We start from the raw sequence: 14,024 nt of genomic DNA, 5'->3' as shown, positions 1-14,024 counted from the left end.
CTATCTCTGGCAAGTTGGTAATGTTGTAATGGATTATACTGCTGTGAGATGACAGATCTTTGATTTTGTTGAGGTGTTGTCTCTCCTTGAGGTACATCTACTACTTCCAGCGGTTGTACTTGTTGAAATTCACCTGTTTCACCTACTGGCTGTTGAGTTTCTTTACTACTTGGCCAGTTATAAGGCTCCACCTCAAACTGTACCGTATTTTTAGTAGGTATTTTACTAGAATCTGCAACTTGGTCACTCAAACAAGGCATTATATCTTCCTTAAACAAAACATCTCTACTAATAATTGTTTTATAGCTTTTTGAGTCTCTAACCCATAGTCTATATCCTTTAACTCCCTCGGGATAGCCTAGAAAGACACATTTAATAGACCTAGGCTCAAGTTTTCCATCATTATGATGTACATAAGCTGCACATCCAAAAACTTTCAGTTTTGTATATTCCCCTGGGTGACCACTCCACTTTTCTTCTGGAGTTTTCAACTCAATAGCTGTTGAAGGGCATCTATTAACTAAATATGCTGCTGTCATAATAGCCTCACCCCAGAAAAGCTTTGATAAACCAGAACTAGTGAGCTTACATCTAATCTTTTCTAATAAGGTTCTATTCATCCTCTCAGCAACACCATTTTGTTGAGGGGAATATGGAACTGTTTTGTGTCTCAAGATGCCATTTTCTTTACAAAAATTATCAAATTCATAATTAAAAAAATCAAGACCATTATCAGTTCTTAAAACTTTGAGTTTCTTGCTCGTTTGGTTTTACACTAAAGCATGCCAGAATCTAAATTTTGTAAAAGCTTCATTTTTATGCTTTAAAAGAAAAACCCAAACCTTTCTAGAAAAATCATCAACAATAGATAAAAAATACCTATTACCTCCATGAGTTAGTGTTGTTGAAGGTCCCCACAAATCTGCATGTGCATAATCCAAGATTGAGGTTGATTTGTGTGAGCCTAGCTTGAAACTCAACTTGTGTTGCTTCCCCAAAATGCAATACTCACATAATTCTATGTTACTGATCTTATTTGTTCCAAAGAAACCTTGTTTGTTCAGTACTTGAAGCCCCTTTTCACTAATGTGCCCCAATCTTCTATGCCATAGTTGTGTTTCATCATGACTTTCTAAACTTGTAGCTGCCGTAGAGCCTATTACTGTTTGCCCTTGAAGAACATATAGTCCATTCCTCTTGATACCTTTCATAACTGTTAAAGCTCCCTTTGGAATCTTCATTTGTCCATTTTTAGATTTTCAAGAGTATCCAGCTTCATCCAATACCCCAATAGAAATCAAATTTCTTTGTAAATCCGGTACATGCCTCACATTGCTCAATATTCTAACCACTCCATCTGCCATTTTGATTGAGATATTGCCTATCCCAACCACATTGCAAGCCATATTGTTTCCCAATTGAACCTGTCCACCACTGATCCTTTTGTAGTTCCTAAACCAATCCTCTCTTGGACACATGTGAAAGGTGCAGCCTGAGTCTAGTATCCATTCTTGACTTGCTTGATCAGTTGATACAGCAAGAACATCACCAATTTCACTCTCATTGCTGGCTAGTGCAGCATCTCCATCTTCCTCAGATCTTTCTCTATTTTCTCTGCTTTCTTTGTTCTTCCTTTTGTAACAATCTTTGATAAAATGCCCTTCTTTTTTACAATAGAAGCACCTTTTTCCTCCTGTTCTGGACTTAGATCTACTCTTCCCTCTAGATTTGCTTCTCCAATTATTATTATACTTTCCAGAATCTCTACTACCTTTTCTGCCTCTAGTAATAAGTCCTTCTCCATGTATATTTTCTTGTTTTTCAATTTTCATCTCCAATTCCTTAGATCTTAAAGAACTTATTACAATTTCAGTAGTTAGAACCTCTCTCCCATATTTAATTACATTCTTTACTTCCTTGTAGCTTTCAGAAATTGAATTTAGTAAAATCACAGCTTGGTGCTCATCTGAAAACTTCTCATTACAGTTTGTTAAATCCAAGCACAACCTATTAAACTCATCTAGATTTTCATCTAAATCCTTAGAAGGATTCATCTTGAATCCAAAGAATTTTTCTAGAAGATATATTTTGTTGGGAAGAGATTTTACAGAATATAATTCTTCTAATTTTTTCCAAAGAGCAAAGGTAGTAACTGAATCATTTACCTTTCTCAGAACACTATCTGCAAGATGGAGGATTATGGTGCTATAAGCTATCTCATCCATATCCTTCTTCTGTGATTCAGTCAGTTCTGGAGGGAAGGAATTGTCTAGTGCTTTTGCCACTCTCTGCTGGACTATAATAGCCTTCATCTTTTGCCTCTAGAGAAGAAAATCCCCTTTGCCATTGAATACTTCAAGTTCAACTTTTGAACCCATAAGTTGCTTCTTAGGAATTTTATCAAACACGTTGCAGGCAGGAATTAATTTCTCTAATCCTTGAATGTATTGAAAACGCTCTGATACCACTGTTACAATTTCAGCAACACAAACATTCAAGAAATTAAATAATAAACTAGATCAAAACACCACAGAATTTACGAGGTTCGATTCAAGATTGAATCTACGTCCTCGGAGCTCCACAAGGAGTTCAAATGCACTATAACTGAATGTGTTTTACAGCTTATCTAGTTCTCTTTCTTTGTTTTAGAAGCTCCACCTAAAACCCATATACCAGACCCAAAATCCCCTTTTACAACCTTTCTCACCTCACAACTCTCACCCAAGAGAATACTAAAGAGAAAAACTTAAAGGGAAAGAGAAAGAGAACTTAAATTATATTAACATCAAAGAAAACGGTTGCTATAGAATTGTTGCTGATGCAGAACTATTGCTGCATATCTCTATTGCTGTTAGGACTCTTGGAAAGCCTTTACGTGATTGCCAGCTTCTTTTTAAACCACCAAGCCAAAACTCACAGTTTTGTTTAATGATATAAGGTTGAAACGACGTAGTTTTGATGACAGCAACTATGCAGAAAAATAACTCAAGCTTTGACTTCTTTGAATCACATAACCAACAGCTCCTAGTCATTTTATATATATATATATTTTGGTAAATAGTCATTTTTTATATGCTAATGCTATCCTTCTGTTTTACCCAGGAACTATGTCCAATGTCAAGAAAATCATCAATTTATTTCTGTTATATGGTAATATTTAGGATCAACTTGTCAATTAGGACAAATCTTCCATATTTTTTGGTTCTTCAATTTCACAAGTTCTTCAATTGGAACAAGTAGGAATGAGGTTAGGTACTCTTCCTTTTACTTGTTTTGGGAGTACCCTTTTTTAAAGGTCATCCATCTATTGCTCAATTATGAACTTTGGAGAATTATTTTCTTCATAATTTTGATGCTTGGAAGGGTAAACTTTTATCTTATACTGGTCGATCTTGTCTCATAAACTCTGTCATTTACTTCTTCTTTCGTCCATGTGTTTATGATCTAAGTCCTCTTTTCCGCAATTGGCTGGATCTATTGTTACCATCGGACAAGCTTTTATTGACGATGTTAAGTTAGTTTGATGCTTTCTTCAACTGGGTTTTTGACTTGTAAAGCGGTGTACATGCATTACTTTCATGATTATTGATCACCTGCTGGTTGGGAACATTTTATCTGGGCTAAGTTTGCTTCCCCAACAACACACCCCCACATCCCTCGATTTGATTGGGCCTGTAATGGCTTTAACTGGGAGGCATTAATGGATTTTTTCATTATGTTTGAATGGGCCATTATTGCCTTGCCGTTTTGAGTTTTTTATGTAGAAAGAATCTTTTGACCAAAAAAAAAAAATTTGACTGTCCCTCACATGGGTTGTTTCAAAACAAGAGTGAAAACAAATTTTTCCTAAATATTGCATTGTGAGAGTGATAAAACAAAGATACATTGAAAGTTCGAAGGAAAAATTTTGGTGGTGCTATGTCTTAGTGCTTTTGCATCTTTTATATCCTAGGAGACGACCATCGGAAAACATCTGTACCAGTGGGACAAAAATCATTTTAAGGAGACTATTGTACCACACAGGCCTCGAACTAGTTTTTCAAAAGCAAATCGCCAAATCAAAGGTATACAGATACACAATTTCATTCCTAAATCTTTCAATTTTGTTATTCCACATATATACACATATAAATATGTTTATTCATATATTTTTTAACAATCTTAAGACGACTTCCGATATATGTTTATAAATGTGGATGGTATATTTTGTTATTGATTTGTTTTAATAAATAAATAAATAATTATTTTGCTTTACACCCGTGAGTGCAAAAATTGTGATTGGGCAATTGTTTATATGTTGTCTATTCAAATTTTTGTAGCCCATGTTTTCACGTTATTTGGTGTTTGATGTATATTTTTGAAGTTATTTTATTTTTGATTGGATGTTTTAGTATTGGAAAATGGAAAAATAATATATATATATATATATATATTTTTTTTTTTTCTTGGAGAATCCATATGTAATAATGTGGGTGGGCTTATATTTATTTTTTTTTTATTAAACTTTTCCATAAAATTTCTTGCCCATGATATTATAAATTTTTCGGTATTTTTCCATCATCAGAATAGTGAAAAACTGAAGAAAAAATTTGAACCAAGCTGGTAGACTCATTTATCAGTGAAAATGGCGCACAGTGGCAAGACGATGTAGTGCGGTGGCGAGGCCACATGTCGTGCTATGCAGGATGACATGTGTCAAACTGGGACATGCACCATGTGTCAACTCAGGAGACAACATGTGTCGACCTAATACAAGTGACAAGTGTTAGACTCGATGAGCGACATGTGTCTGTCAGAGAGTGCGCCATGTGTCGGACCCCAGAGGCCATGTGGTATGACATCAGCGACATATAGGATACCACGTCAGCCACACACGCCACATGGCAGTCGCCACGTGGTAGGTGCCACATCAACACTTGGGTGCCATATGTCACCACCACATCAGCATAGGTGCCACATCAACATGACATCGATGATGATGTCATCATTATGTAATGGATGATGTCAGCCCTAGTGGGTGTATACATCAATTTGTGGGTGTATATATCAATTTTGTGAATGTATACCGTAATTTTACGAGTATATACAGAAATTTTGTGGTGTATATAAAAACCTTAAAAAATCATATTTTTTATGTTTTCCTATTTGAAATTGGTTATAATTAGTTTGTTGAGATAGAAAATAACAACTAATTCATTTCTAATTTTTGTGATTTTATAGAAATGGCAAGTGGAGATAATATAACTGTGGCCATCGCACAAGTGCCAAATCAGACACCTGTGATTCAAGTGCCTCATTCTACAAATCATGCAAAGAGACCAGAGAAGTTCGATGAAGCAAATTTTGAGAGGTGGCAATACAAAATGTTGTTCTACTTCACTACGTTGGGTCTTTCGAGGTTTCTGACTGAAGATGCACCACCTAGTAATAAAAATAGTGACAAAGAAACACTCATGGCAGTGGATGCGTGGAAACATTTCATTTACTTATCTCAAAATTATATCCTGAATAACCTATCAAATGCCTTGTATGGAGTGTATTGTAGCATAAAGTCAGCAAAAGAGCTATGGGAAACTTTGGACTGGAAGTACACAACTAAAAATATTGGGTCAAGAAAGTTTGTTATAGGCCAATTCTTGAACTACATGACAATGAATACCAAGCTATTGATGAGTCAAGTACATGAGTTGAAAGTACTCATTCAAGAACTTCTTGCTGAAAGAATGTTGATTAATAAGACCTTTCAAGTAACTGCTATGATTGAGAAACTACCACCTAGTCGGGGAAACTTCAAAAATTATCTCAAGCATAAGAAAAATGAAATGAATATGGAGGCTCTTGTTGGCAACCTTCGTATCAAAGATGACAATAGGAGATCTGACAAAAGATCCGTGAAGGCCATGGTGAAGGCCAATGTTGTGGAGCATGGGAGTAGCTCCAAGAATAAGAAGAAACTTGGAAAAAGTTCCAAGTTGCGGGCTAAAGGAGGCATATCCAAGAAGGCCAAGTTTCAAGGCAAGTGCTTTAACTGTAACAAGATGGATCATAGAGCGGCGGAATGCAAATTACTGAAAAGAAAGAAGAACAAAGAGGCACGGATGATGGAGCACATCACAAGAGAGGTTGATGAGATTGACCTTAGTGGGATCTAATCTTAGAGAATGGTGAATAGATATAGGTGCGACCCGCCATGTTTGTTCTGATAAGAATTTGTTCACCTCCTTCGAACCAACTAAAAATGGATAGAAGTTATTTATGGGAAATTCCGCCACATCCAAAATCCAAGGAGAAGGCAAGATAGTCTTGAAGATGACCTGTATGAAGGAACTGACTCTAAATAATGTATTGTATGTTCCAGACATTCGTAAGAATTTGGTGTCGGATTGCTGCTAAGCAAGCATGATTTTCACTTAGTGTTTAAGTCAGACAAGGTTATTTTGTTTAAGTATGGCATATTTGTGAGAAAGGGCTATGTAGTCAATGGTTTATTCAAACTGAATGTAATAACTATAAAGCTAAAGAATATTAATAAAGCTAATACTTCTTCTATTTACTTGCTTGAGTCTTCCATTTTATGACATGGTAGACTACATCATGTTAATTTTATTACAGCGGTTAATTAACTTGAATCATACTCCCACATTTGAAATAGATTCCAAACATAAGTGTGAAACTTGTATAGATGCAAAATCAATGAGATTATCACATCAAACAATTGAAAGGAATAATGGACCTTTGGATTTAATATATAGTGATGTATGTGATTTGAAATTCGCAATGACTAGAGGTGGTAATAAGTAATTTATCACTTTTATTGATCATAGCACAAAATATTGCTTTGTATACTTGCTTAAAAGTAAGGATGAGACAATAGAGAAATTTATTCTCTATAGAACTGAAGTTGAGAATCAACTCAACAGAAAAGTTAAAGTGATAAGAAATGATTGTGGTGTAGAGTATGTAACTCCGTTTGGAGAGTATTGTGCTCAACATGGCACTATACATGGAGGTACTCCATCATATTCGCCACAATCAAATGATGTGGCTAAACGGAAAAGTAGAACTTTGAAAGAAATGATGAACGCAATACTGATAAGTTCTGGATTACCTTAGAACTTGTGGGGAGAAGCCGTTTTGTCAACAAACGACCTTTTAAAGAAAGTGTCCCGAAAGGATCAGGTGAAGACACCTTATGAGCGATGAAAAGGAAGACAACCTTCTTACAAATACTTATGAGTGTAAGGGTGTCTAGCCAAAGTTGTGGTACCTACTCTAAAGAGAGTGAAGATAGGTCCCCAAAATAGTTGATTGCATCTTCATAGGATATGCACAAATTAGCAGTGCATATCGGTTTATCGTGTATAGGTAAAAAAATTCCTAATATACACAAGAACACGATAATGGGATCAATAAATGCGTCATTTTTCAAATACATTTTTCTATATAAAGTGGAATAAGAACCGAGTTCGTCTAAATAAACTTATGATGCTATCAATAAAAATAGCCATGATAGTGATCAAGATCAGGAGACTAAAGTTGAGACTGAGGTTGATCTAAGACATAGCAAGAGAGTAAGAAGAGAAAAATCTTTCGGTCCGGATTTTCTCACTTACATGCTAGAAAGTGAATCTCAAAAATTCTAAGAAGCTCTAAATTCTCCTGAAGAGAATTTATGAAAAGAAGTTATAAAAAGTGAGATTGATTCCATCTTGCAGAATCACACCTGGGAATTAGTAGATTTTCCTCCAGGTTGTAAATCTTTGGGTTACAAATGGATTTTTAAAAGGAAGATAAAAGAATATGGAACAATAGATCAACACAAGGTAAGGCTTGTAATTAAAGGATACAAGCAACAAGAAGGCCTTGATTATTTTGATACTTATTCTCCAGTGACGAGAATAAATTCCATTAGGATGGTACTGGTGGTTGCTTCATTGCGGATCTTGAAGTATATCGAATGGATATTAAAAAAGCATTTCTTAATGGAGATCTACATAAAGCAACCCGAGGGTTTCTTTGCTCCAGAATAAGAAAAGAAAGTCTATAGATTGGTAAAGTCTTTATATGGATTGAAACAAGCTCTAAAGAAATGGCATCAAAAATTTAATAGTGCTATTCTAAGTGATGGATTTAAAATAAATGAGTGTGACAAATATATCTATATAAAAGATACAGAGAATAGATATATCATTCTTTATTTGTATGTAAATGACATACTCATTGTGGGTAGTGATGACAATATGGTCCAAATTACGAAAGCCATGTCAAAATTCAAATCTGACATGAAAGATATAGGGCTTACTGATGTGATTTTAGGAATGAAAATCATGAAGATTTCGAATGGAATCATTCTTAGTCAAATGCATTATTTGGATAAAATGATGGCTAATATTAGTAAATATGATATAGTATAGCTAGAATAATAGATGTGAGTTCACACTTATCCAAGAATAAAGGAGAGAGTGTATCTTAAGTGGAATATACAAGAGTGATTGGAAGTTTGATGTACTTGATGAATTGTACAAGACCAGACATAGCCTACGTTATAAGAAGACTGAGTAAATACATGAGTAATCCAAATGATGATCATTGGAAAAGAATCATTAGAGTACTAAGTTATTTACGATGTACTTATTAATATGGATTGCACTATACAAGATATCCTACTGTATTAGAATGATACAGTGATGCTAACCGGATATCATATATCAAAGATTCAAAATCCACTAGTGACTATATATTCAGATTAGCGGGTGCAACCGTGACATGGAAGTCCTCGAAACAAACTATGATAGCTCGATCCACAATGGAATCTGAGTTCATCGTATTAGATAAATGTAATGAAAAGGAAGAATGGCTATGCCAATTTTTAGAGGACATTCCAAAGTGGTTGAAACCTATGCCAGCAATAAGTATACATTATGATAGTCAATCTGCGATTGGCAAGACAAAAAATGTCATGTATAATGGAAAGTCTAGATACATTCGTCGTAGATGAAATTCCATTAGATAGTTAATCTCAAATGGATATATTTCAATATACTATATAAATTTGAAAATAACATTGTGGATCCACTAACCAAATGGTTAAATAGAGATTTAGTTGAGAAATCATTGAGGGTAATGGGATTGAAGCCCTTGAATATAGTCAATACAATAGAAACCCAACCTAGTTGACTGGAGATCACAAGATCTAGGTTCAATGAAAGAACGCAATTGTAAAGACCGATATGAATCACTGTGGGGGTTAATCCTCTAGCCATTCCTATGATAAAATAGTGATAGATGAAGGTTAAGCATAAAGTATACTTTTAATGATTTCTATAAGTGTGTGTTTAGTAATGTATGCACAGTTATGCTAATTACAAAGAAAATAGGAATCACCTATGTGAAATAGAAGTGGCCATTTCAAAGAGAATTGTTAAGGGCATAATTCTTTAGAAATTCTCACAGAACCAGGGAGGTGGTCAAGGCCAAAATGAGCACAACAGTGAGAACTGAAGTGTACCAGAGAGGTATTTATGTGAACTATATTGTCTTTTACACGAATTACAAAATAGTTCAAAGATATCGCATCTACCATTAGTAAGTAAAGTAGATATAGTCTCACAAAAGAATGTTCAAAGAGTAATATCTACCTATTCTATGCAGGTTCCAACTGTAGAGTTTTACCACCAGAGTTCTACATTGTCTAGTAGTCAAATCATTCATGTGGGGGGCTCATAACGTTTTTATTAATAAAAATGTTAATGATTTTATTGGGCCTTTAATGGCTTTAATTGGGAGGCATTAGTGGATTTTTTTTATTGTGTTTTAATGGGCCATTATTGTCTTGTCATTTTGGGTTTTTTTAGTAGAAAGAGTCTTTTGACAAAAAGAAAGAGAGCACAAAAAATAAAATAATTTTTGACTCTCTCTCACGTGGTTTTCTAAAAAACAAGAGTGAACAAATTTTTCCTGAATATTGCATTATGAGGGTGGTAAAGTAAAGATACACTGAAAGTTCGATGGAAAAGCTTCGGTTGTGCTGTGTCGAGTGCTTTCGTATCCGTTGTATCCTGGGAGATGACCATCGAGAAACATCTGCATTGGTGGGACGGAAATCGTCTTAAGTAGACTGTTGTAACACACAGGCCCCAGACAAGTTTTTCAAAAGCAGATCACCAAATCAAACGCATACACCTACACAATTTCATTCCTAAATCTTTCAATTTTGTTATTCCACATATATACACATATAAATATGTTTATTCATATATTTTTTAACAGTTTATTAGTCGATAGCTTATGGATTCTGAATGGGTATTGTTGGGTGTCTCGGTGTAGTATTTGTGAACATTTTCTTGAGTCTATAAATCATCTTTTTGTAGCTTGTCTATGGCAGTTTGGAGTTTTATTTCAAGTTTATTTGGCTCTAGTCTCAAGTCTCAACTACGGGATCTCCTTTACTTCTTTTTTAGATGGTAATGTCTATTGCTGCGATTACTATGGGTTTTGCTTTTATTTGGTCTGCTAGGCTTCAACAATTTTGTGATGATTATTTCACTCATTTGGCCGACACTTTTGTGTTCATTAAATTTGTGCTATTTAGGGAGCAAATGAGTTAATCTCTTGTACTATATCAAGTTCCGTTGGGGATCTTATGTTTCTTCATAAGATTGGCGTCAAGGCATGTCCTCAACGATCTCCAAAAATTATTCCAATAGTTTGGCATCTTCTGGATCCCTACTCGATTAAAGTTAATACTAATGGGGGGCACGCCATCAGATAATTTTCTAGTGGTGGAGGCATTTTTAGAATTTGTTGTGGTTTTCTTAAGGGATGCCATGCGGTTCCTTTTGGTTCATTTGCGGCTTTTGAGGCAGAACTTCTTTTGGTAATTCTTGCTTTGGAAATGGCTGCAACAAGTCTTGGACGATTTTTTGGATTGAATGTGCTTCTAAATTTGTTGTTGATCTTCATAGTAAGGCCTGTTGATCTTCTTAGTAAGGCCTTAGTTAATATTCCTTAGAGATATCGTGCTCGGCAGTCTCACTATTTGGAGTTTCTTTCTAGCATTTGTTTTTTCTCATATTTATGGTGAAGGCAACTACGTGGCAGACATAAAAGGCAATTATGTGGCAGACATTCTTTCTAAGAAGGCTTTTACTATTGTTAGCATAGTGCCCGAAAGTATATCATTGTAGTTATATATTGCTGATTAATAAATAAAGTTATATTTATTTGTTATATTTGTTAGTATGTATTATTTAGTAATACTTTATAAATATCATGAAAATTCTAAGATGATTATTATAACCTTAAACTTAATATATAATAATTATATATGTAATGATTAAATTTAAGGATATAATCTAAAACAATGAATAATTAAAAATTAAAGCTTTGGGATCATTAATTAACCAAAATTACTAGTACGGTCCATTAACATTAAGAATGAAAAAGTCTTATATGGATTGTTAATGTATTGATATTAAAATAGAGGTACTTTATATAATAAGATTATATAGCATTGGATAGGATTGAATTTTTAATAATTTCCGTTATGTATATAAGTACTCATATTTATCAATTTGATGATCATATCTGGGACGATCTTAATTTTGAATATTTAACAGATTCCTATTTATGACATTGTATCTTTTGATTTACTCAAAAATATTTATGATGAACTAAAACCTTATGTTTGAAGACATACTAAAATAGATAGGTGAGAATGATAAAAACATATATGAAATCTATTGTTTCTACATAGAAGTTGGAAAAATAGTTCCCTTCAATGATAATTCAAATCTTGAAGAAAGCAGAGCTCAATTCACAATAAGATTGTGAATTAATTTTTTATTAGAGAATTATTGGAATTCAAGGATAAAGAAATAATTAGAAAGAATAACAGATATTGGACCTAACTGTAATTATGAATTGATTTTCTGTCTTCTCATGCGTTGAGAACAAAGGCAGAAAAGTAAAATACAGAGAGAGAGAGTGAAAACTTAGTCCTGTAATTTTTCTAAGATGTTCACTCATCCGTTTATTAGTAGGAGGCTAAGGAAAGTCTCTGGTGAAAGAAGATATTTTGATTTTCTTCTAATAGTCTCAAAGGAATATTTTTTTCATTGTTTCTGATATTAACATTATATACATATATAATAGATTCTGCCGATAAAAGAGGTTTATATAAGATTTTGAAATTGACTTGCCCATTGCCCCTTTATTTTTTATCTTCGAATCTGACAAGTGATACGGTATCAGAGCCTATTATAAACCTATATAATATTAATAAATTGGGTTTATGAAGTCATATCTTTTTTTATGTATATAGATTTAGTGGGCACGTGTGCATGAGATGTATGTTTTTATTATTTATTATTTCATATTTGATGAATGGTTGATTGGGATTTGGTTGTTAATTATATAGTTCCTTTGGATTTAGTTTTCTATTTTTTTATTTTATTTTTATTCGATCATATTTAGAAAAACCTAAATGTTACAAGATATTATTTTTGTAATTATTTTATAATTGATGGAGATCTAAAAGTTTACACAAGCCGCTGCATCATACATATCTACTGGGTTTAACGTCATTTTTTATGGAATTTGATGTAGGTTTATGTTGTTATACCCTAGAGCATAATCATTCAAGGTGTTAGTCAAGAATGATTGTTGTTGGTTCTTGGTTCTTGATTTTGTTTTTCTTTTGGGTTTGTTAAGGTTTTGTTTCTGGTTTTAATGGAGGTTTAGGGTTCTTGAGAAGGTTGTTAGCTTTTGGGAAGAAGAAGAAAACAAATGTAGTAGTTGAGAGTGAGAGAGAGAGAGAGAGAGAGAGAGAGAGCCAAAATTGTTGTTTTTCAAAATTTTTTGAATATTACTTCCTCTGCGTTTCTAGTTTATTATATCCAAAATTCAGATCTAAATCCTAAACCTTATTCAAACGGCATCCAAGGAAGTGGACTTATGTTGCTGGAAATACAATTCCAGCAACTAGACAAAAAGCCCCTAAGCTTAGTTAATGAGCTTAGGGCATTACAAAAAGGATATTGTTCTTAAACATTACAAGATAAAATAAAATGCATAAACATAAATAATGTTTGGTCTTTGATGTTGCAAAATAAAGAGTGCAAGTGTAACCGAAGTACCTTGCACATTGTGGCAAGATCACCACATTTCAACAATTTTTTAGTCCAAGTTGGAGAGTCAAAACCTGTAGTCCTATGTGCAACTATTATCTCGTTTTTTAATCTATAAGATAGATAGCGCTATGGGTTCCATTGCTGGTTGGTAATGTGGGTACTATGTTTTGGTTATCATCCATGAGATGGGTGTGGAGCCAATGGAGATTTAGAAACGTGTAATGTGGAAAATCAACTTGAGTTTGCTTGCTCCACGAGCTACATGGTTGTGCATGGACCACGCCTTAGTCTTTAGTGGGTTTAAGCCAATTTGAACAATAGCAGTCAAGTCATGATGACTGAAGCCCCGGTCAATCTAATGGGCCTAGGCTCATTTGGGTAACTACAAGACTTGTATCTTTTTCACTCACCTTAACCAAGCCGGAAGCATAGCAACCCATAAACTTTGTTTAGGCCTCAATTGAAGATGCATCTAGAAAGAGAAAGTTTTATTTCATTTAATTTTATTTATTATCAATTTAATTTTTAGGTGGTTTGTAATTTAAATATTCAAGGGATTCAGCCGAATTTCAATTGGGTTTTATTATTGTTATTTTTATTTGGTATGCCATTTATATAACATGCCATATAGAATAGAAAGTGTCCACTAATGTTTATAACATGATATACATACATACATTATTATAATAATATGCTTATCATGTTAATTTCTTTTCAAATGGTTAAAATTAAAAAAAAAATTTATATAATTCTCAAGCTAATTTTTAAAAGAGTTTAAAAATGGATAGCTTAAAACTTCCATATATATGTATTTTAAGAAAATAATTTTATTTAATTTAATTGAAAATGGAATTATATTTCATTAACATCTTTATTCTTAGTAACTAACATGAC

At 33.6% G+C, this 14,024-nt stretch overlaps 1 protein-coding gene across 1 annotated transcript; it reads left to right on the top strand.

Moving 5' to 3' along the window:
* The first annotated feature begins 5,222 nt into the window (after window positions 1-5,222).
* Window positions 5,223-7,113, top strand: LOC132800755 (uncharacterized). Its single transcript, XM_060815015.1, has 2 exons — window positions 5,223-5,931; window positions 6,956-7,113. The coding sequence occupies exons 1-2, from the start codon at window positions 5,223-5,225 to the stop codon at window positions 7,111-7,113; spliced, it is 867 nt and encodes a 288-aa protein (XP_060670998.1).
* The last annotated feature ends 6,911 nt before the right edge of the window (window positions 7,114-14,024 follow it).

Source organism: Ziziphus jujuba, chromosome 2 (assembly GCF_031755915.1).
Source record: "Ziziphus jujuba cultivar Dongzao chromosome 2, ASM3175591v1".
Taxonomy (NCBI): domain Eukaryota; kingdom Viridiplantae; phylum Streptophyta; class Magnoliopsida; order Rosales; family Rhamnaceae; genus Ziziphus; species Ziziphus jujuba.
The sequence above is the reverse complement of the archived record's forward strand: the minus strand, read 5'-3'. Positions and strand labels throughout refer to the sequence as shown.